The sequence below is a fragment of the Seriola dumerili genome, unplaced genomic scaffold (genome assembly GCF_002260705.1).
Source record: "Seriola dumerili isolate Sdu_G_001 unplaced genomic scaffold, Sdu_1.0 BDQW01000149.1, whole genome shotgun sequence".
Classification (NCBI taxonomy): domain Eukaryota; kingdom Metazoa; phylum Chordata; class Actinopteri; order Carangiformes; family Carangidae; genus Seriola; species Seriola dumerili.
In genome coordinates this window covers 17,299,073-17,323,219 of record NW_019174404.1, presented here as the reverse complement: position 1 = coordinate 17,323,219, position 24,147 = coordinate 17,299,073, and the positions used below count along the sequence as shown (strand labels likewise).

General features: G+C 38.8%; 2 protein-coding genes across 2 annotated transcripts; one reads left to right on the top strand and one right to left on the bottom strand.

Annotated features, from left to right (window-relative positions):
* Positions 1–2,090: 2,090 nt before the first annotated feature.
* Positions 2,091–15,626, bottom strand: metap1 (methionyl aminopeptidase 1). The gene is made up of 11 exons (XM_022750932.1): positions 15,489–15,626; positions 13,864–13,915; positions 13,522–13,631; positions 13,007–13,067; positions 8,590–8,681; positions 8,420–8,503; positions 7,306–7,444; positions 6,378–6,509; positions 5,434–5,577; positions 5,266–5,331; positions 2,091–4,561 (listed from the first exon to the last, which is right to left on the bottom strand). The coding sequence occupies exons 1-11, from the start codon at positions 15,603–15,605 to the stop codon at positions 4,395–4,397; spliced, it is 1,164 nt and encodes a 387-aa protein (XP_022606653.1). The 5' UTR covers positions 15,606–15,626; the 3' UTR covers positions 2,091–4,394.
* A 62-nt stretch (positions 15,627–15,688) lies between these two features.
* Positions 15,689–23,855, top strand: LOC111225892 (eukaryotic translation initiation factor 4E-1A). Its single transcript, XM_022750933.1, has 7 exons — positions 15,689–15,762; positions 17,024–17,127; positions 19,228–19,323; positions 19,480–19,543; positions 20,819–20,932; positions 22,956–23,095; positions 23,184–23,855. Exons 1-7 carry the CDS (start codon positions 15,745–15,747, stop codon positions 23,296–23,298), a joined length of 651 nt encoding a protein of 216 aa, XP_022606654.1. The 5' UTR covers positions 15,689–15,744; the 3' UTR covers positions 23,299–23,855.
* The last annotated feature ends 292 nt before the right edge of the window (positions 23,856–24,147 follow it).

Here is a 24,147-nt window from a genome sequence, read left to right as displayed (position 1 = left end):
TAAACTAATAAACATGTCATTTGAAAATAAAGCAGTCAAACAGTCAGTTATTCTTAAAAAAAACTGCAGGATCGGCAGTGGTCCTTTTTTTCATGACTATACAAACAGCCATGAAAAAAAGTGCAACTTATGCAAGAGTCGGTACTTGAGATTTTATGGAGTAAGAATTGCTTTTGAAAACTGAATATGCTACATTAATCTAAATATACAGATAAGATGGATAATAAAGTTTAGTAGTGCCTTGGTAGCCAAATAGTTACAACCTGCAGCAGAGGTCCCAGACCTCGCTTCCTGTCTGTTTTAAAGATAAAGTTTAGAGTCTGACTTCTACAGTAAATCCTGCATTCATTCATATAAAGCAAAAATAATTATAGTGACTGCACTTCACTGCATTAGTTAATTTTTCCTTTCAGTATTTACCAGCACACAACCTCCTATCATTATTACAGTTTTTGTACATTTTAACAAATGAGATATAACATGAGAGTAAGTGAGCTTCAGAGGTGCTGGTTGGTGGGTTTTCTTACCTTTGGATAGATTTCCACTGTTTTCAGGAGTGATGGGAACCAGATCACTTGTCTCAGCTCTGCAATAAGAGTTGGCTCCACATTTAGTAACACTTCTGGCTTTTATATTCCAGCCACATTTAGCAATGTTTTGACTGGTGTGTGCATGTATACGTATCACTTCAATTATTCAATGTCTTTATACTAAACTTTATCATTTCCAGAATACCATTATTTTATATTCTGCCTGGTGTAGAAACAGTAATGTAAAGTTACTTTAAAAAAATTACTAATTAAAATATAATTAAACTTTATTGTGTAAATTAGCTGGCTTTTCCATGCTCAGTAGCAGCACTGTTGCATAAACTGTTCTAGTATGTTTTTTTGTTATTAAAATGGATCCAAATGCTACTTCGTTTGTGACTGTCACTCATCTTGTTTTGTGCTGTTCACTCATTCCTCTGCGACCCCTCTCCCTTTTAACCTGGGTCTCACGGCACACACAACATTTAGTCAGTGCATGGAGTGTCCATGGCCGAGCAGTGTGGCAAAAACACCATCCCATTATTACTATTATTGTTAAAGAATCAATTAACAGAAAAAGACGAAGCTCACAGATGGGAGCTAGTTCCCATTGTCTTTACGCTAAGCTAATTACCTGCAGAGGCATAAGAAAGATATCGATCTTCATGTATAACTCTAGAAAGCAAATAAGCATATCTCCCAAAATGTGAACTATTCTTTTAATCATCCAATATATAGTAAGCTCTTATCATACTGTAATGTTGGAAAGCATATCAAATCAAACTCAAGTGCAATTGACACAATTGTAAGACATTCAATACACTGCAACAGTTTGACAGTAATAAGTAAAGAAATAGCATTTCTCTGTCCCTCTTTTTTCTTTCCATGACATTTGAAAAATATGGCATCTGTGATGAAATGATTAGCTAACTATGTTGCAATGCTGCTCACAGACTTATGTTATCCAGTGATTTATGTGTCTAGTAATTGAAGCTTTTGCTACTGTGAGGCATCTATATTGTGACGACAGAGAATTACATTTTTGCACTCTGTATGTAAGGACTGCATTTTGAATGACACTGGCTAAAACTATGTAAACTACACCTGGTCTTTTCCTGACAGGACAAGTTGAAATGACAACCATGAAAATGGCTTACTCAAGTTTGTACCATTGTTCATTAATGTGCTGTGCTAGTCCTGAATTCTAATGTCACAGTGTTTTATCGAGTCATTCTTTTCTGCTGAATCACAGCTGTTTCCCACAGGAGCAGAGGCATCACTTTGTATGAAAACAACTACCACCTACTTCATTCTATAGCATAAATTATAATGCATTAGTCACTGCAAACAAAGTCACAGTCACACTAGTGTCACTTGGGTGTGAACAAATAATTAATACAACTGCATGTGAGAATATCTTTGTCCTCCATTGAGTTTAAATAAGGCATTAAGTCTGACAGGCATCCAGAGGGTTACATCTAGTCATAAAAGGCTGGTAAATTAAACTTTGAGATTTATATCACGTATCTATTGAAAAGGACAGACTCACCCATACAGAGCTAAAGAAGAGTCATTTATTACTCCATTAGAAGAAATACAAAGATGGCAGAGAAACTGTGATCACATTAGTCCTCTGAAAATGTAGAAATAATGAATGCTGCTCACACCAGGAAAATCCCCACATCAAGGTAAATGGTGACTGTCGAAATATGGGGGAAATATCAGTCAACGTGCCTCGAGACATCTGGCAACTTTTAATTCCTAGATTCACACATTAAGGCTCAATTTGCTACACCAGGGCTATTGGAAACACGAGACACCAGAGGAGTATTCCTCAAAGCAGGATTTACAAGTTCAGCACTTGAATGACTTTGAGCTCAGTCGTCATTAGTCTTACTCTGGATATCTACCTAGATGCTCTGTGGTTGCATCACAATTCTCCTAGCAACCATCACTGACGTCCTCAACTAGCTGTGCGCTAATAATAGCCACATTCAGGATGTAACAATTGAGTTGGACTGCTTCTACTGGACATATCGAAAGGAAGATATGACGGTGGTCGTTAGCCTGGTACTGTTGTTAACTAGCCAACAGGCTGGCATGAAGCACTGAATCAGCTGATTATTGATTATTTTCATAACAAGTACATAAATTAATCAAATATTTCACCATTTTGGGAAATACATGTATTTGCTTTCTTGCCAAGAGTTAGATAAGAACATCAATACCACTCTCATATCTGTCTAGTATGAAGCTTTAGCCAGGAGACCGCTAGTTTAGCTTAGCCTAGCTTAGAATAAGAACTGTAAACAGGGGGAAAAGGCTAACATAACTCTTCATCAAGTTAAAAAATTAAAAGCAGAATCCTAATATAAAGCCACAATTTATACAAAAACTTTTTGCATTGAATGAAATACAGTATAATATGCACTGGTTAGTGAGTTTTAGAGGTGCTGCCGGATGAATTCTGTTTTTACCTCTAGACAGACCCAGGCTAGCCGTTTCCCCAGGTCCAGTCTTTATGCTAAGCTAAGGTAACCGTCTCCTGGCTGTATACACAAACAGCACCACTAAAACTCATTAAATGAAATGTTATACTGTAATTTATTTGTTTAATGTCTGTTAAGTAAGTGTAAAAATGAGACGCTGTGGTTTTATGGAGGAATTACATGACTATTTCTCTGCACAGCACATATAACCCCTGTCTAAAACCACAATTTAGTTTTTCCACTTTGGCTTCTGTACAAATATGTGCTGGTAGAAAATTTTGGTATTGTATTTTGTATTTTTGTTAACATTGTATAGAGCCAGGCTAGCCATTTCCTGTCTTTATTCTAAGCTGGGCTATGCTGAAGTAACCATCTCCTAGCTGTAGCTTCATATTTAACGTACAGATAAGCCAGTAGTATTGATTATCAGCAACAAAGCAAATAAGCATATTTTCTAAAATGTCAAACTATTCCTGAAATCTAAATTCAAATTTGTGGGAACACTTCATCTACTTTAAAGACATTTTAAGAGTTTATTAATGTACAGTATTCATCAACAATTACAACTTCTATAAAAAAGACAGATTTTAAATAATAACAACTGTGTTTTACCATATTGTAATTAATACCAGCATCTACATATTGGTTCCCACAGAAGGAGTTATAGTTGTTGACAAAGTAAATAATACTGAGATCTGCTTACAACTACTTTACAGCGTGTTATAAACAATGTATTAAATGCTGTCTTACTGCTTCTAAATGGTAACAGGGTGGTTTAAAGTTAGCAAAGTTTTCAGCCTGGTGTTATGTCGTAGCTCTAAAATAAGTTAGTTGGTGAGCTTGTGCAACTTGTTGACCCTGTTCCCTGGACTTCTCCTGTGTCTCTACTATTGCTGGTTCTTTTCAGTCCATCTCTGGTAAAGTCACATGAAGTCTGATTACGTCAGCAGACAATGAGAGAATAGAAGCGAAGCATGCCATACTAGTTGGATTTGCCCTGAGCTCCACACACCACAGACAACAACTAGCCAGCCGGTAAAAGCTCTGGGCGCCCTGACTCAGAGATCAGAACAGGTCTGATGTAAAGCCCGACCACTAAGCAGAACCAAATCTTATAAATACTCTCATATTTCCTTCAAGGATACAGTTTTCACTAATAAAGCAATCCACATTTGATGTAAAACACATTCAAGTACTTCCATTTAGTTTGAGGAACCGATATTTAATGCAAAGACCAATGAGAGCCACAGTTACACTGAGCTCTAGGAGTGGTGCCTCTTGTTTGAGATGTGTGTGCGAGTGTTTGCGTGTGAGACCCAGAGGTGTGGGTGTCTGTGTCTGCAAAGTCCAGTCCTTGGTGTGCTCCGGTTCCGGCCTACATTTGACTCAGGAAATGAGCTCGACCGTTCTCCTCCAAGCGGCGGGTGAGGATCTCGCAGCCGGTCTCCGTCACCAGCAGAGTGTGTTCGAACTGAGCCGAGCGCTTCCCGTCTCTGGTCACCGCCGTCCAGCCGTCAGGCCACGTCTCGTCTTGCCAGCCACCTGAGATTTTACAACACACACACAGACAGACACGGCTTTGGCTTACACACCATCAATTAAACAGAGTTGTAGAAACAAACACTCCAAGTCTGGCAAAGACTCACTGGATACCTGTGAGGTATAAATTGTTAAATGACCTGTTGTAAGGCGTCACTGAGTCTGCTGCATCTCACACCATTTAACCCCCTGTGAGCCAGTCATCAGCCCAAAATCCTCATTAAGCCTTAGCTTCAGTGAATATTTAATTTTTTCTTGCAAAAAACCACACATCTCAACTTGTTTTGTTTTTTTTTTAGGTGAAAAGAATAATAATAATTGATTCTATCTTGTTTGAGAACATTCAGCTAATTCTTAAGCAAAATAAAACATAACACCCATTTGATCATCTAAAAAATACACTGTGACAAAGCTGAAAACACAGATCTTTTTCTTAGCTCATGCAAAGCTGACATCTGGAGATACATGGTTTTCAGAGGACAATGATGTTTCTCTCTGATATGATATTTTACTCTTTATTCTCATTTTAAACTTGCATGTTTTATTGCCTCTTGATATTTGTTTTATGCGACTGCATAAATTGATTGAGGACTTTGAGAATTATGTAAATAGGGAAAATAAATTAGATTTACATTCATTCAAATTATAATTAGAGCTATAATATGCATTACTGTTCACATTATTCATACAAACGCAGTTTCACTCACCTTCACATATCATGGGCTCAATGGTAAACACATGGCCAGGCTTCATGACTCCAACTGCTTTGTTTTCTGGGGAATTAATAAATACAGGAATCATGCTGTTGCAAGGAAACTCAATAGCAACTTTAAGAGGTTTAAGACTCTGACAACGGAGGGTACATGACTACCCACTGGCATAGTGTGGCACGTTGGGAGCGGTGTGGAAAAGTCTGTGGATACCGTGGCCACAGTAGCTCCGCACCACAGAGAAGCCGTTGGCCTGAGCGTGCTTCTGGATGATGTTACCCAACTCTCTGTAACGAATACCGGGCTTCACTGTGAACAAGTGAGCAAAGAAGAAAGCGTGAGGGTTACAGGCCTCTGAAAAATTAACTGTAGTTAATAGCCTGGCCAAGGCTGGAATTTTGAGGCCATTACCAGTTTTTAAGAGATTAACCAAGAAAAAAAAAAAACAGTATTTTTAAACATAAACAAATAAGGATCCCTTAAATTTGGTTATTAAAGTATCATGACCAATAATGGGGACATCTTACAGTAGAAAAACTGTCTATAGAACTGCCAACTTGCTGTCAAATGAATACAAACTTCAAGTAACTTCAACTAAAAGTTGATACTGAAAACTCATTCTTGACATTGGAAAGAGTTCAGAAAAAAGCCCACTGTTTCCAATGTTAGAAATGATCAACTTGCTCTCAAATGCCAACACTCTCTGGTGGACAAACTATGTCATGGCAACACTTTTTTTAATTAACTTTGGCATTGATTGTGTATTGCCATTTCTTGTAACTTTTTAGCCAATATACATGCTGATACAGATATATCTTTAATAAGTGAATATAAGATGATCACCTACACTTCACTTATTTATTCCAACAACAACTATATGTGTGTATAAACGTCTCTATTGCTAAAACTTTGCTGTAAGATCTCAATAGTCAATAATACTTAAGACGGTTTGAATGTGGCGGTAAAGAAAACTCTAGTCCATCAGTCATAAACTGTGTGTCTGGACAAAAACACTGAGGCGACTGCAGTGAGGGCTGAGTTGGGCAACTATCCACATCGTATATCTGCAATATCAGTAAAATGAAAGAAAATGAAGGTTAAATTCCTACCAGAGTCGATGGCTTGCATAAGGCATTCGTATGTGGTCTGAACGAGCTTCTTTGCTCCTTCATCCACCTCTCCGACAAAGAAGGTTTCGTTGAGGTCACCATGGAAACCGTTGTGGTAGACGGTGATGTCCACTGCGTGACGGTGAGATGATGAATATGTTAAGAGACACTGTGTTGCATGACAAACTAGATTCTATTATGTTTAACACAAGGAAAGTACTGTGATGAGTAATCTGTCTGAAAGAGAGCGAACACGGACCCTCATAAAACATCAACCCATTTGCAAGGCCAAACCAAATGCTCGCCTTTTTAAAATTGCTGATGAATTTGAAGCTCATAGTAGGCAAACTGGAACTCTTCCCATTTAAGGTGAAATATAGCAAGCAGAGACTCTGACTAGCAAAGCCCCACTGGTAAAGGTTAATGAAACAATTTGTCTTGTCGGACCACGCAGCGAGAGATGAGTTGCTGGCAAGTCCTCCATCAGATGCTCTGAGGGGAGTGGCTGATGGAAGACATGGCCTCAGCAGAAATATTCATAAAGAGGCTAAAATTGGCCAAACTCCCGCTGACACCATTTCAGAATGCTGGTAAAACCATTTATCATGGAGGAGAAGTGTATCCACCCCAAGTTCTCCTAAACAAAACTTCTCCCTACATCCAAACTTACCTTAACTATTCATAGGACTTGTTTGGATACTGAGAGGATGACAACAGTGAGAATATTTGGGTGTTTAAAAACACCAGATTTAAGGAAAGGCCAAGTTTGTTAACAAACATAAAAATATACAAGACAATAAAGTCCTATAACTCTAAATTCATTTATTTACACTCAGTTTTAACAAATAAAAAAGATAAAAATCTAGAGAAGAGAAAAAAGAGTCTGAAGGTCAGGTTAGGGCCTGAAAGCAGTGTGCAATGAGCATACCATTGAGGATATCTCCGTCTTGCAGTAGTCTTCTGTCCGGGATGCCATGACAGATGACTTCATTGACAGACGTGCAGCAGGATTTGGGGAAGTTGTAGTAGTTGAGAGGGGATGGGTAGCAATTCCTTGCTGTACAGGCCTGGAGAGAAAAATCATGTAAGTTGTAAAGGGAGCAGGGAAGCAACAAGTGAGAAAATCAAGAACGGGTGACCTGAAATAAAGATTAGTTACCCTTCCCCACTCGTGTGGCTGCCCTATAGAAAATTGCCACAGTGTGGGCTCTAATCACATCTGTATACAATAAACCTATAGGGGTGAACTCTGTGTTTTATATGTATTAGATCAAACGTGATAGGGTATTCAAGTCAGCATATGGTAGAAATCCAACTGATGTTGAATTGTTGTTCCACAGCAGGGGAGTCTGTTTACATGTAGCAACTCGCTTTTGCATCATTTATCAGCAGTGTCTGTTCTACAAGACAAGACAAGAGTCTGCAGTCATGCTAGCAGATGTGAGGCTACAATGCTTTGAGCTAAATGCTAACATCAGCATGCTAATATGTTTAGCAGATAATGTTTACTTGGCTGTAATCCTACTTCAATGTGTTTGCATGATTGCACTTGCTAAATGACACTAGACTCAAAATACAGCTGAGGCTGATGGGAAAATAATTAGTTTTGAAGATATCTGGTCATAAACTAAATTTACACGGGACAAATTTAAATTGTGACCTGTGCAAGATGTCTTTACCAAATTTCACCGCTATCCATTCAATAGTTGTTGAGATACCTCAATGAAAACTGAAAATGTAAACTTCATGGTGGCTCTGAAGGAAAGGTCAGGGGATCACAAGAGTCAGTATGCTTTATCCTCAGGGGACCATGGATGTCTGCACAATATTTTACAGCAATCCATCTGACAGTTTGGGAGATACACTGCCAACCCTAGAGACATTAGAGCCATGGCTAAAAACAATAGATTCTGAGACCATTGGTTGCCCATAAGGAAATACAAGGACACAAATATCACTATCACTATTTCCTCATAATTTCATTCTCCACGTTTGTGTGTTTGTGTGTGTGTGTGTGTGTGTGTGTGTGTGTGTGTATATACCAGATGCACAGCGTGGTCGATTTCTTCTGTTGTAACACCTGGTTTCACCATCATGGCTGCAATGTCCAAGACTTCGCGAGCCAGCTGCAAACAACATACATGTTAAAAACCAAAATGTAATAAATGGAAAACTATACATGCGAAGTAGCAATGACAGTCAATTTTGTTACCTTGCACACTACTCTCATGCCCTCAATGTCCTCAGGAGAAAGCATCTTGATCTGTGACGTCCCCTTCAGAAACTGCTCAGACTCGGACATCCCTATGGGACGGGAACACGGACAACTGGCATCATTCACACGTCAATACTCCGATAGGACCTTGCAAGGCAGCTGTCATCTGTCTGTTAATTTCCTTGGACCATCACAGCTGGATTTACATTCTCCTAATCAGCTTTGTATCGCCAAAAAAAGTGACAGCTGAATAAGTCATTTGGCTGCAAGAGGGCACAAGCCATCATCATCCTTATTATAATTTTGTGCTTACACAATAACTGGTACAATTTCAACCAACACCTGGTGCAAGAGTACTCTATGTGGATGCTTTATCAAGGCAACCTAGTCTAAGACAAGGCACCTCAAATTGTATTCAGTCTTACTGTCAAGTTTTACCTTCTGTGGTGTCTGACTCCTGGCAGCTTCAACAAGTCAAGTAATACACTATTAATTCAACTCCAGACCATGAGAACAAGTCAAGAGACAAGATTTAGTTTCACTGATGAACCAACAGAAATCCCCTCTGAAGAACAAATGCAGCAAAAAACTCTACTCGCTACAGCACAAGCCAAGTCTACTCAGAAAGCCATGACTACAGTCTAAGACTAGTTTGAGCTGTCAAAGTAACAAAACTTTGTACATACTTAGTCCAAGCTTGGTTTTGTTGATAATGTTCAGGCATACTTTTGTTAAATTGTAACATTAAACATGAATGGTTCATGTCAAAACAGTAAACACATTTTAAAAGGAACTTCAATAATTTCACAACTTGGGTTTATTTTCTTTTCCCCTGTATTTGAATGTGAGGGATTGCTGTAATATCTGATGTCATGTCACAACACCCTGCGTTGGGATCCCCCAGCTTCAGGGTTGCTCTGGGCAACCAATATTAGCATTGTCTTTTAAATGCCTCATCAAAACTCAACTTCAATTCAAACCCTTTTTCCAATGGTTTATAAATGTAATAGTTTTAATAATTACCCTTCTTTTCTCCTCATGTTAATCTCATTTTTATCGTTTTATTTATTATTATACCTTTCATACATTGTATACACGTATATAGACCGCATACATTTTATTATTACATTCTTTATACCTAAAATCGTCTTGCAGTGCTATGGGGCTATGGATAACTAGCTGCTCCTGCAGAGGATACACTACAGCATCAGCACCAGAGCAGAAGCAGACTCTTATGACACTCACACTGTTGACTCAGAGGAGCTGAGCGGGACTGTTACTGTTATAGGAAACAACAGAAGCACAGGTGTCAGTGCATTCAGCTTGACAATAAATCAGACTACCTGCAATTCAGCTATAGATTAACCAAGATCAGAACACGTTCTATTCTTTCTATTCTAGACTGAAACTCGCAGTAGGAGAGTATTTAAATACGTGCTGGTTGAAGCACTGCAGTCATCAACAATTCGCTGATCTATAATTTATTAACTCAATAAGATGATTGCTGGATGAACATGAGTGGTTGCTTAGCAACACAGACTTTAGACAGGTTTGTGTACAAGTCAAATACAACCCTTCTTTTGACTCCAAGAGCCTACAATGTGAGTGCAACAATCAATTACAATTACTTACGCTTTGATACAGCTGCTCAGAAAAGACACAAAGTATGAGAAAAATCACAGTGTGCACATTACAATGTCTTAATAATGGAATGATTCCCTTCCTTATGTGCAGTAGTGGAAACAGGCATTGAACATGTTTACAAAATAAAAGAATAAAACAAAATAAAACCCAGGTTTAACTTGAGCTCAATAACAGTGTAGTGTTAAGAAACATTAGCCTGTAACAATTGTGCTCCAGTCCCTGAATAGGCATCACAAGAGAATGAAAGACGACCGTAACCATGACTACCTGAGTATGGATCTATGCAGTCGGATGACAAGAATGCAGAGGTTGCCATGGTTGCACAATGAATGACTTGCCCAGAGAAATAGACGTAAATAAAGCAGGTCACAGTTACGGCTGTCTGATAATTAACACAAAAAGAAGCAAACTGGTGACAGCAGACCTGTCAGCAGGTCTACTTTTCCCTGCACCCAATCTACTGCAGTTTGTGGTGACAAAGCCAGTGGTCGAAAGAGATCATAGCGGGATATTAATGAGCTGTTTACCAGAGGGACATTGATTTCAGTTTGACGATGAAAGAATCAACAGGAGGTTCCCTGTATAAAACTGAATGATTCTGAAGTGTTAAATTACCAAAAGAACTAATTGCATGCATTTAAAATGTATGTACTGTATACATGCAATTACTCAGCAATGAATCCTAAGAAATATTTCTGACTGTAATATTGAATCAAATTAATTCCAGTGAAATTATACTAGTACTACCATTCCCACTGAGAACAGACAGCTCACTCTCAATCAGTAATAATGATTCAAACGCTCATCTTCAGATTGCTGGTTGAGAATGACGACACCAAATTGTTAAACGTTTGTTTACTTTTTAGAAGAAAACTATTAAAAAAAGGTTTTACTATGGAATAAATTTGTTTAAAAAATAGTGACGGAGCATCATTTAAGAACTTAGTAATGAGCAGTTTTCACGTTCAATTGGAACAAAACTTGTACAAACACTGGTCTTGTTCTTCACTCAGATCTCTGTCTTCAGCGTTGCCGACAGGGCTGTGAGTTACCCAAACTATTCTGTTGGTGTAAAGATCTTTGCTAACAACACAAGACGTATCAACTCATCTGTGTATTCATGCAAAAAACTATATAAAGCACATGCATGGATGACCACATTGTCTAGACACACTAAGACAGGACTTCAGTGAGTTGAAGCTTTGAATGTGCACTTGCATGTTATCAAATCTATGCAATCAGTGGCTAACATGTGTTGTAGTGATCTAGCACTCAATGGGTCTCAGAGGTGTAATTGTGAACTCTTCAATACACCAGTAGGCAAGCCATTTTGATTGGTACTCACTGAGGATTGCACATGTAATAAGTCATTTGAATGTGGTATAATTTATAAAGGCAAAGTGCTCTGAGGGCACATCCTGCTCAAGTGATTTTGAGTGTCATGTCTCTCAGTTTTCAGCTCTTTGAATTGTGGGGGTACTGTGCTGGCAATCATTTTTGTTCTTGTCCGTCATTACTACACAGCACATGGCTGACAATTCAAAGCCCCACCAACAACCCCTGCTCATTACATCCCACTGGAACACTGACGATTTTGGTTCTGTAAACTGACACTTTGTTCAAAAGGTTAAAAGCAGTGGGTCACCAATGGACAAACTGACCAACAAGACCATCCTTAGGTCCTGCAGTGTTGAGGTACAAATCCAGGGTTTTTCCGGCATAGAGAATTGAGAGGTGGCTGCCTCCATCAAATTTCGTGCCACCTCTGCCTCCCGACAAAATACTAGTACTTGTTTTATTGGTACTAGGTGGATTTGACGTTTGTAACTGCAACTGTACACCTCTACAGCAATGTAGTGGCGCTGTATCGTAATCTGTGCATCAGGCAGAGCCATCCGAAATTGCTAAAGAAGAAGAATTTGAACACGCTGGATTTTCTGCCTGAGAAAGAGGCGGCGACCTGATTTTGCAGCTCTCCAAACAAGTGAATGGGGTTGCCACCCGTCCCGTATAATACGGGATCGTCCGGTATTTGAAAATAAAATGATTCTAGTACTTGTTTTCTCCGTACTCAGTGGATTTGAATCAATACAGGATGCAATTTGTCCCGTATTTTCTTTCATGTTATGTCCTCAAAGTGCTGTGAATAATGTAATGTCAAGTAAAACCAAACCAGTTGCCACCTTTTTTCACATAAAAGGTGACAACCCTACAGATGAATAATATCTCTTTTACATCCAAGCACACCCAGCTTCTTGAAAAGTTTCCCTAAATGAACGTTACATCCCATCGTGTATGTGTTATTTTGCAGAAATGTCTCAAATCACAGATTATGTTAAAAACAGAGCTCACGAAGAGGAGAATCACAAGGACAGGTGAAACAGTTCTTCTAATATGAGAAGCCCTGGCGTATGGCTTAGTACCACCCCTGCCTAATTTTCAGCAAGGAAAAACCCTGAAATGAAATGGCAACTTTGCCAGTGGAATCTACTAAGCAATTGTAAATACTTCTTATATGATTATCTCTCATTTTTGCATGTAATATGAATTGTCAAACAAGACCAAGTGTCTCTAGAGACACCCAAGCTGTTATTGCTAAGCCCCCAAGAACCGGTGTTGTTGGTGTTCCAATAAATAGTATTACTGGGGGAAAAATGCAATATACACAATGTAAAATCTCAACAAATCATGAGTTTAAAAGCTTACACCAAGCTTACCAAGTGGACAATGAATCAACTAAAAATATCTTGTGAGAAACAAGCGTGGTTACCTCTGGGATGATCAGCATAGTCAGGTCTTTGGATGTCACTTGGTACGAGCCTCATGGGAGTCTACAACCAGTGACCAGAAGACAACAGACATGTTACATCATTGAATTCACATAGATGAACACTTGACATGACAAACTACTTAAAGAAAAGACTTTTAGTTTAATATGTCCTATTACTCTGTCTGTCTGTTTTTCCTGAGTGCTGTCCTGCATTCTTTTAAGGAGGCACTTAATTGTTTTGACACATTCAAAACATACATGCACCAACAGGTATCAACATATGACCCTGTTTTGGATTTTTCAACAGTTTAAAATAATTGGTGTAGTGTGTAGCATTCACTGTTTATCATGAGTTCATGGGCTGTCTAAAGCATGAAACCTGTCTGAGTAAACCGACAACTCACAAAGTGCAGCACTGTGTCACAAGGGAGAGGTTCCTTCCTTCTGGTGACAGGAATATGCAAAGCAGTTTAGCACCTTTGAGTACAACCAACTGGAGACAAAGACAAACTTACCAGTGGGTAGTGAGGGCGTAGTTTTCCTGTGTAGCGGTAGCCTGGCCATGGGTCTGTGTTGATGTCCTTCTCCACACAGTTCTTAGTTTCAATCTGGTTCTTGTCCTCCTCTGACAAACATAACACAAGGTCTCTAAAGCATCTGACAACACTATGTCAGTTCATAGTCAAGGAATGCCATCTACTCTCAACTCTCGTAACAGGTTCTATATAAACACCATGTACAGGTACTTGTCCATGCGCACTATTAACCTAAATAACATGCAACATATTTATATAATGTGACTGAGTCCAACACAGAGCTTGGTGTCAACAAAGTGCATTACTGACAGTGATACCTACTTGCTTTTTTGTGCAGCAACTTGTGCGACACCCAGCTCCCTTTGAAACATTCCTGGAAATGAAGACACAACGAAAACTTCTAAATGAGATGAAGTACAATGACGGACAGATATACCTAGACATTATTGATACAGTGCAAATGATATCACATGAAAATCACATGTATGGACACCAAGTTTATCTTGATGCACAACCTATTCAAACTAGGGCTGTAACAATTTTCCAAATCAACAGTTTGGTTCAGATTTTTTTCTTCTTTTTTTTTTTTTTAATTTTTGGCTGGGGTGGGGCACACTGCTGACTTGTCCAGAGCAGACGTGTTCACTCGACCAAAGTACTCACACGACACAATACCATCTTCCAATATCATGGATCCAGTATCTGTATCGTGATTTCAATATCGGTTTGAGAATCGTTACAGCCCTAGTTCAAGCCTAACTAAACAGTGTTACTCAGATGTACACTGTCACAGATATTGCAGCAAAGGAAGAGACTTTTCCAAATATATCTCTGCATGTGTCCTCGTCACAGCCATCTCTGCCATTTATTGTTAATTTTAATGGTTTGTATGCCTTAATTGGACAGTTAGCAGAGAGAGACAGGGACTACAGAGAGCAGGGTCAGGTTGCACAGCCAAAACTGCTATCACAGCAAAGAACTCTAGGGTCAAATACCATGGAACCACAAGAGCATTTAAACTACTCCCAACCTAACTTTTCAAAAAGCTTCTGACTCAAGAGAAAATGGCATTAGATCTACTCAAAACAGAGTGTACTGCCTGTAGTTTCATGTCTTTCTTGGCATTTCTAATGCAGTAATAGTAGTGCTACATGAAAAAAGAACCAGAAAGCACCATTCACAAACCTTGGCAATATAATATCAACTGTCTACGTTTACTTACATTACTTGTCACAAACTTCTTTACTGTTTTAGTGAAAGGCAACTATTGTGACAATAGGTCTGTCAGTTCTGTTCAAACAGCCGATTAACTGCATGCTAAGTGGAGAGTAGCTTCCAATAATAGGCAATACTCAGCCCAGTATGAGGTCTGGTCACTAAGCTGCTCATCTTTAACCTGATAGATTTGTGAGTGGGGGGTTTGCTCTCCTGAAGTACCACGAAGAGGGTCAACCATTGTGGCACAAAGTGATCTGTCACGCAACAGTAACTCTGCACTACTTTACAACTCAAGTATCACTACTTGCAGTCTATCGCATTACAGAACAACCTGGTTCCAACACGACATAAATATTTCATACACAGTTTTAGGCTGTCATCAAAACAACTACACCATGTAGGGATTTTATTTTAGTCAGACACTTCGTATCATTCAGTTGCGCTAACCTGCAACTAGCTAGCTAAAAGTCTTCCCTCGGGCCCGTTACAGAGACAGCATTGGTTACAATCACTGACTGAATTATTCATCCTCAGTAATCTGTATGGCACTACACAACCAGAAGGCATTCGTTAAAGTTCAGCTAATACGTTATTAGCGGTTTTAGAGGCACCTACACATGTCTACCTAGCTTGACAGTTAGCATTAGCAGCCTCGTGATAAGAGAGGGGGCCTAGGTGTGCGGCTACAGCTGACATTTAAACCGGGCAAGCCAAGCAAAAAGTAGTACCTGTGAACAGAAATAGGAGCCTTGAATACCAAGCTTGATACATGTGGGACACTGAAGTTTGGCGTCCTTACTGCAGCCCTCTGTCTCACACTCCCTTCTAGTCTCGGTGCTCGCCATGCCTTCGTCTGCAGGAGAGGGGTGGAGTCGCCGAGAAGCAGCCAGCCAACGGCGGCACACAGCGCATGTCCGCAGCGCTGCCGTCACGTTGCACAGCTCGATCCAATCAACAGAAACTTTCCTAACAGAGATTTGTAAGATGGCGACCGCCGAACCGGTGAGCACTTTCTCTAACGAACATATCAAATCATTTGGGGGGCTTCTTGCTTTAATTACGTCGCGAGACCATATTTAAAGTTCATGTACAACGTTACATATTACTCCTAAAATGGAAATCGACCGCTGTTATTGCCACACGGGCTGTTTTAACCAGTTTCAAGTTTGTTTTCGGTGCCACGACCTAAGCGTAAAAGAGGAATGCTTGTGTGTAGAGATCTCCCAACTTTAAGGCTGACGTTACAGCTAACCGACGTGCCGTTAACTTTTGCGAAGAGAACCACACAACTTCCATTACAAAACGAGTCACTTTGTTACCGCTTATGTTATCTGTTAAACTACAGATCAGAAAAGCATTTTTTCGAAACACTTCTATTTATTATAAACTATTGGTAAATTCGGCATGAGGAATGACACATCACATACTAACAGGACTGGGTTTTTGTAGCTGAAACTTCAACTGTCAAAATTGGTCGACAATGCTTCCTGCTGACCTCTACGATGCAACATTAGCTATTTTAGTTGCTATTTAGTAGCTAGTTAACGTTAATTTACATGGTGATACAGCTGGATATGCAATTTTTTATATTGTTTTCCCCCAATAAACAGCATTTGGTACATGACATTCATGCCGAATTTTAAGACTGGCTCAAAATTTGTGGTTTAAAGTCTTAAACTCGTGTTATAGCGGGCATTTAACTTTGTACCATGCACGGAATAATTTAACTGGCAGAAATGTGAATGGAAATTGTTGTTTCTTTTCGTTCATCAACAAGCATCTTGGGAATGGCACAGCCATGGCTAACGATGAAGTTCTCGAAGCTACATGCTTCAACTAGTGGGTAATGTTAACAGTAGAGTTATTGGGCGCTAGCCAAACTCTAGCTTCACATCAGTGAAATGTGTACCAGATGTTCATAACGGGTTTCATAAGTGAACGCCTCCGTCACGGAATTTATTTTTACGATAATTAAAGTTTATTTAGGAGATAACATATCTCTTTTTAGATTAAAAACAACATTATTGTTTTGACAGCAGGGCACTTTGTAAATTTTGAATTGTATTTAATTATCTCACCATGTAGTTGGCATGGCCGAAGGGTCTACTTACGTAATCGATTGGAAAGGTATTAGTAAAGAGATTAGCTGTCATGCACAGTGATATCTGAATCTGAGAGTATGATAATTTGAATTTTTAATAGAAAGAATAGAAAGCCCCTACGCCAATCCGTCTTCCCTTATTTATACCTAATTGCTTTTCAGGAAACCAACCCATGTCCACCTCAGCCTGATGAAGATGGAGCTGAGGAGACTGGACAGGAGATTGTGAGCCCAGAGGCCTACATCAAACACCCCCTCCAGAACAGGTCAGGGTCTTCCATTTTAGATTTATTTGAAACAGCCAGATCAATGAAGGCAAAAATTAAAACATATTTGATCCAACATTTGAATTTAAAAATTTAAAGAAATGTTTTCAAAGCCATAATGTCTAATGACATGGCATCAACTAATTTCAGTGTGTGTTACACCTACTGTATCAGTAATCATTTCTTTTCCAACATAGAGGTGTAGTTTAAGGATGAGAAAATAGATAGTTTTGATCAAATAATTGATTATTTAGCTGATTAACAGTTTTTAAAAACTTTTTTATAATTGAGTAATCAAAAAAAATAATTGACAGATTAACTGGAAATGAAAATATTAGTTTCATATTATTTGCTCATTTGAATTTTAGGTGAAAATGGAAAGCCCTATGCATCAGCAGCTTCAAAGAAAAGATTGGTGATTTATGTGTGACCACACTGTTTGATATCTGGGAATAGTTCAACAACTGAATGCCCCACCCACACACACACACACACAAATTAATGGCTGGCTCCTTTAGAGGTGAAAGCGAGACGTAAATTGACCATTCATCTAAAACAATGAATGCTTTGTTCACTGAGAGGATGCAGAGCAGTTCCAAAATTTGTGAACAGTACATGATGAAAACTGCATATTTAAAAAGCCAAATAAAAATACAAAATACTCGAAGATGTTTGTCTTTCCGATAGATGACTAATAACGTAGCTAAATCTATTTCTAAGTGGATTCATATGGAAAAAAATGTGATTATGTGATTATATTTTGTTTATTTCTCAACCCAAGGGAGGGAGACTTGACCTAAAAACAAATTTTCTGATATTAGATGTAAAATAAATATACAATTTATGTGGTTCAGTTGTTACCTGTGGCACTGATCCTGTCTGTGTGTTTTAGTATTCTTCATGTGTTAAAGTGGATTTCCTCTCACATTCCAAACAAACCTGGATTTGAGACTTTTTATTTCCCCACAGTGAGACTGTGATATTCTGTGATGGTCCGGTGACCTGTCCAAGGTGTTTCAGTGTTTTTCTCTGAATCCATACTCAAGATAGGTTCCAACACTCGTTGGTGCTGAATACAAATAAGCAATGAATGAATATTTTATATATTTTTAAATTCCTCAAGGATATTTATGTCCAAAAGGGTCAAATAAAAAAGAACCAAACTCAACAGAAAGCCAGTCAGCTAAAAGAAAAGTTGGACCCTAAACACTGGTGACTCACAGCTCAGGTCTTAGGTTTGAAATGTACTGACAGTTGGCTCTGACTGTTGGTTCAAATTTGATGTCCAAATATCCCAAAATATTGATGATCAAAATGCTGCAAAGTGACAGGAATGGCTTTATTTTTCTCTACTGGCTAAGACACGCTGGTATACAAAGTACAACAGAAACAACATAAGCCCACAGCCCAGCAGTCATTGATTTTATTGATCCACATATTTCTCTATAGAGTCATAGTGTGCTTGAGTCTATCCCATCATGTGTTTAAAGTTAAAGAAACACAATGTCGAGCTCCTTCAAAGGGACTCTACAATAAAAGCAGCCTCAGATTATGGCCTTTAATCAATCAGTCAAATATTTTACTACAGAAGTTAACAAGGCAAACATGAATGTGTTATAAGCTGAAGCCTGTTTGCTTGTCAGATTTGCTCATCAAACAGTCTGGTGTGCTTATACAGTTCAGCTGAAGGGAATGTAGTTTGTGTCACTTGACTCATTATGTTATATTCTGGCCTTTATTGGGGCTGCTCTCACTTAAAAACACTATCTGTACCCGCTGACAAACTAGTATCTCTAACGGCTTTATAATGGTGTCAACAGCCACAGTTTTCTTTATTCTTCTTCAACCTAAAGAGCTTAAGGCAGTTGCTGAGCCATAAGAGGATTCAGCATTGAACAAGTATGACTCATGGCCACAATTAATTGGACCGACGAGAGCGACAGTGTGATTTACCGAGCAGCATCCAGGTGCATCCATACATCGCCCATTTGCTCCCAAGCTCAATGGCTTTTGGTTACTTTTGTTTACCTCGTGTTTAATTAGGGGCTTGTTACATTTATGCAAATTCCTTATTTTTTTTTTCCTGTTTTCACCCGACAGATGGTCTCTGTGGTTCTTCAAGAATGACAAGAGCAAAACATGGCAGGCCAACCTGCGACTCATCTCTAAATTTGACACAGTTGAAGATTTCTGGGCGTAAGGAGCAGTAAATCTCTGAGTCTTTTTTTTTTTTTTTCTGTACTTCCCATGGAGAGGCTGAAGCAATAAAATGTCATGACTGTGTTTTTTGAATTACTGTCACAAGCGATGAATGAGCATGTTTTGTTAACGCTGTGCTCTTGTCGTTTGTAGTCTATACAATCATATCCAGTTGTCAAGCAACCTCATGTCAGGCTGTGACTACTCTCTTTTTAAGGTGAGTTTGTGTTCACTGGTGTGAAACAACTACACTTTTTACATGAAAGAGTACTTTAAATATTTTTTTAGTCTTTTTGCATGTCGATATCCTCTTTGCTGCTGAGAAAAGTATTTCATATTTTCAACACCACAACTACTGCATTGTATGTTCATCAATATGTACAAGGACAACAGTCTTTCGCTCCCTTTCTGATATTGACTCAATGAAACTAAAAGAACCATGTTAATGCCTTTCTTTTAAAGTGGAAAATCACATTTACATGAGATATGGCAGTAAATATCAAGCCCTTACATTATTCATTAATTTATTATTTATTGAGACATTAGAGAGGAAAACAAGCTGTTTTTTTGCGGTTATTTAAAAAGGTTGTGGTCCCGCCATTCTGTTTCAGAGTGATCCTCGTGAGAACAATTGGTACTGAATTGAAAATGTAATATAATCATTTTATCACCAGCTCACCAATAAAGCCAAATCGCAAGATTTTTTATCAGCAGCAGATTCAAATAAAGAGAACAATACTTAATTGAGATGTTGACACAAAGAATTCCAGCCAAAACAACAGCATCATTACTGGAGGGAAGGCAAACAAAGACAGAAGTGGGCAGGGTTTTTATTTATTTATTTTTCGGACTAAATCTGTCTCTACCGGCTCAGAGCTCATCAGCTTAAAAGAGCTAATTTAACCAAATGTGCTAATAGAAAATGAGAAGCGGGGGTGGAAGAGTTTTGAAAAGCATGAGGCGGCTAGCAGCCACTAATTACACTGTGTTTGGGCTAGCTGATAATAATAAATGGAAACGGCAGTAATCCAATATAACTGCACTCTTTGATCGTTGTGCTTTTATGGAAATCATTAGCAGGATCACCTGTGGGGAAGATTAACTAGTGAATTTGTATTCACAGCAGGGGAGTTAGTTTAACATCACCTGTACAGTCTAAGTTTTGCAAATTTTACAATTTGAATCGAAGAAAATGTTGCTTTTCACCAAACACTGCAATGTGATTCAGGGTGTTGAGGCAGAGTTTGTTTAGAGGGGTAGAAATGCAACTTGAGAAAAAGATGTTTAACAAATATTTAACTATCACTGGACAACTGCTGAGTTCTTGCTTCCTTTTTTAGTCTAGACATCTTATGGGATTTAACGAATTGTTTCAAAGTTGGAAAAGATATTTTTCTTGCAGCGAATGTTTAAAATCCTGTGGAAACCCCACATTTAATGTTTTGGTGCAGTGGTTTGGGATGTGTATTGACAGTTTGAACCATGGCTGCAGGATGGCATTGAACCCATGTGGGAGGATGAGAGGAACAAGCGTGGCGGCCGCTGGCTGATCACACTCACCAAGCAGCAGAGGAGATTAGACCTGGACCGCTTCTGGCTGGAGACGGTAGGTTTGGCTGTTTCTGCTGCGCATCGTATCATGTTCATGTGTTGTTACTCAAACAAGTGATTCTATTAATCATTTCTTGAGCCTCCTCTGAAAGTAGTACATTCATTACCTGCTGGCAGCTGTAATTAGTTGTACCACTCTATCATCACATTTGTCACACTGCTGATATAGGTTATTACATCCTTTCATACCTTTTAAAATTCAATTGAGATGAGATTGTTTTATTGTTCTCATCATCTTTTTCAACACAAAATCCACTCTGATGTCTAAGAAAATATACTGTAGCTTTGACTCGTTGCTGAGCTGGCGATGGGGTCACAACAAAGTCAAATGGGAGCAACTGAAAATTGGCTTACTTGCTGGTAAATCTGCAGTCCACACAGGGTTGTGGTGAGCTCTCTTGCCACGCTAAAGGTCACTGACAGTGATACAGACATCCAGCATGCTGTGACTTGCCAGTGAGCAAACAGCACTTACTGTACTGTCAATACTGTTGCTACTGGCCTGGAGGGCTGAAAGGGATCACTTTGTTTTTCCAATGCCATCCACACTAATTGTTTTACCATATGTGAAGCTGAAAGTAAAACAGTTTTAATGAGACAGTTTTAAATAAACTCTTCTTGATCTCTGATACTGACATCTCATAAAATGTGTTACAGGAAGAATATTGAAAATATGAACCGGTCGGATGATAGGAAGTCTTCCCAGCCACCTACAAGCTGGGGGAAAAAAACAATGTGAGGAAGCTGAAGTGCTGCATGGTTCACAGTGCTGTCACTAGTGGCCGTAAGATATTCTGCAGCAATACCAGTAATATAAATGGTAATCTCATTTATAAATTAGAGTAAATTGGAGATATTGGGAATTTCTGACACTGACGATATCTCCCTCTCAGTGAAAAGAACTAGAGACATGTAAACAAATTCTTGGCAGAATGGCTGAATATGCAACACCACTTGCAGTTACATCAAAATATAATCCAATATATATTTATATTTATACACTGTTTATATCTGGTTTCACTTGGTAACAAACTTCTCCAAGTATACAACGCAACAAAAGCAGGTGATGTAGGCTATTTAATTGGTGGGACTACAAGGTTAGTACTAAGGTAACCGCCTTGGAAATATGAGTGATCGCTCCCAAATCGGAACATGGGGTGTTTTTTCCTTTTCCTCCATTTCTGCGTCCCCATTGCGAGAACACCAGCATGAGCACTCCACTGCTGAGCAGCACCGCAGCAGGTGAGCAAGAAAGGATTCCAGTTCCTGCCACTCCTGATGTTTTTTTTCCCCCAGTTTATGGTTTGTTAAGAAGACCTTCTATCTTTCAGTGAGTTTGTGTTCGCAACATTCATCACGTAACACATTTTGTGAGCGGATCTGAGACTGGAATGTCCATGTTCTGACAGTTATCCAATCACCATGATGCATAGTACGTGATCCTGGATCAAGGCTAACGATGCTGAGCTCAAAGACGATTCATCCAAATCTCATGCAGAACTTTTTTTTCTTCAAATCATATGTGATCTATGTGAAAATGACATTCAGTCATCATCAGAATCCTGAAACATTCTGTTGAGAAAGACAACGCATGGTTTTGGATCATTAATCCTTCTATATTTATACACATAGATATTTACAAAAACAAAATATATGGTTTTCAAATGTTGTGTAAACTGATATTTATTTAAATGTTCGTGTTACTTGACGAAGTTATAATGTCATTGTGAAATTATGTGTTTCTACCTCACTGATCATGGAAAAGTTCAAACATGAATTGTAAAAAATAGCACCCTACCCTGAAAATGTTGTAGTAAAGCTGAATGACAGACTGCTGCAGCAGAGAGCAGGAATCTCAAAATTCTTGCTGATTCACAGTAATCGAGGTGACAGACCTAACAATGTCCATGGCCTTCCTCTTTTATGAGAACGTGGAGGATTTGCAGTTATTTTTAAAGTCAAAATGCGAGTCATCAGGTTATGACAATGGCTTTTATTCCTCTCCATCCCTCCACCAGCTCCTGTGCTTAGTCGGAGAGGCCTTTGACGACTACAGCGATGATGTCTGCGGAGCCGTGGTCAACATCCGCACAAAAGGAGACAAAATAGCCGTCTGGACATCAGACTATGAGAACCGGGAAGCTGTAACACACATAGGGTGAGTCAGATTTGCAGTGTCAGTATTTGGACTATAGGTGATGACATTCTCTTCATCTTCTTACGCTGTCATTTTCCATTCTCCACAGGAGAGTTTACAAGGAGCGCTTGGGGCTTCCCATGAAGATGACCATCGGCTACCAATCCCACGCAGACACAGCCACCAAAAGCGGTTCAACCACCAAGAACAAATTTGTCGTTTGAGAAATGCCCTATGTGCCTTTGTCATTTTTCTTGTCTTATTTGTTGTTGGTGCATATGTTTACTTTGCTGCAAAGACTCTGCGGAATGCAATCTGGAGGAAAGAAAACCCAATGCCAAATATTTCCATAACCTGGTCAGGACTTGAACCACAGGAAAAAAAAAAAAAAAAAAACATGGAAAACAGATAAACATGAATCTTCCAAAACACTAACAATGAGAGGTATTAATAGTGGATGATATTTAGAGTGCTGCATACTCTACTAAAGTAATCTATGTTGATTTTTTTTTTTTTTTTTAATGGCAGGGAATCCTGAAATGCAAAAAAAATGTATATTTCTCACCCATTTTCTACAGCATTGTTGGTTTGCTGTAATCCTTAATGACATTAAACCCTTTTAATTTATTATACTAATTTGCCTGCATATTATTAGATTGATAGGCCTTTGTTTTATGCTTTTTTGCCTTGGACTGTTGCATTTAATCAACCTTTTTAAAGTATTTCAAGACTCATATTCATTTGAGTGTTAATATAATTAAAACATTGGTTTTGCAGTTAAGAGCTGTTAAATTGTGGAATACTTTTTTGCAACCTGTAATTGGTACATTCCTTGTTATAAATTGATTCCTTTTTGACTTTCAGTGGTGCTGTATTGTAGGGTATTGACTTGTAGTGATTGACTTTTATCAACCCTGCTCTGGGAGGCAGAGAAGCTGAGGACGTTTCTCACAGACCATCCAAAACTTTTCACTACCCATGGTCTCAATTCCCACTGTATGAAGTAGAAATACTAAAGGAGAGAAGATTAATTTAAGGAAAACAGGAAAAGTTCTTCCCACAGTTTCCAAGCA

What these genes read in the sequence shown, in the direction of transcription:
- LOC111225892 (XM_022750933.1), top strand. An exon ending in AAACACCCCCTCCAGAACAG is followed by an intron (nt 17,128 to 19,227) that starts GTCAGGGTCTTC and finishes TTCACCCGACAG; the next exon opens with ATGGTCTCTGTGGTTCTTCA. An exon ending in GTGACTACTCTCTTTTTAAG is followed by an intron (nt 19,544 to 20,818) that starts GTGAGTTTGTGT and finishes CCATGGCTGCAG; the next exon opens with GATGGCATTGAACCCATGTG.
- metap1 (XM_022750932.1), bottom strand. Translation starts at nt 15,605, where the DNA reads ATGGCGAGCACCGAGACTAGAAGGGAGTGTGAGACAGAGGGCTGCAGT. An exon ending in TACGCCCTCACTACCCACTG is followed by an intron (nt 13,068 to 13,521) that starts GTAAGTTTGTCT and finishes CACTGGTTGTAG; the next exon opens with ACTCCCATGAGGCTCGTACC. An exon ending in CAACGTGCCACACTATGCCA is followed by an intron (nt 5,332 to 5,433) that starts GTGGGTAGTCAT and finishes TTAATTCCCCAG; the next exon opens with AAAACAAAGCAGTTGGAGTC.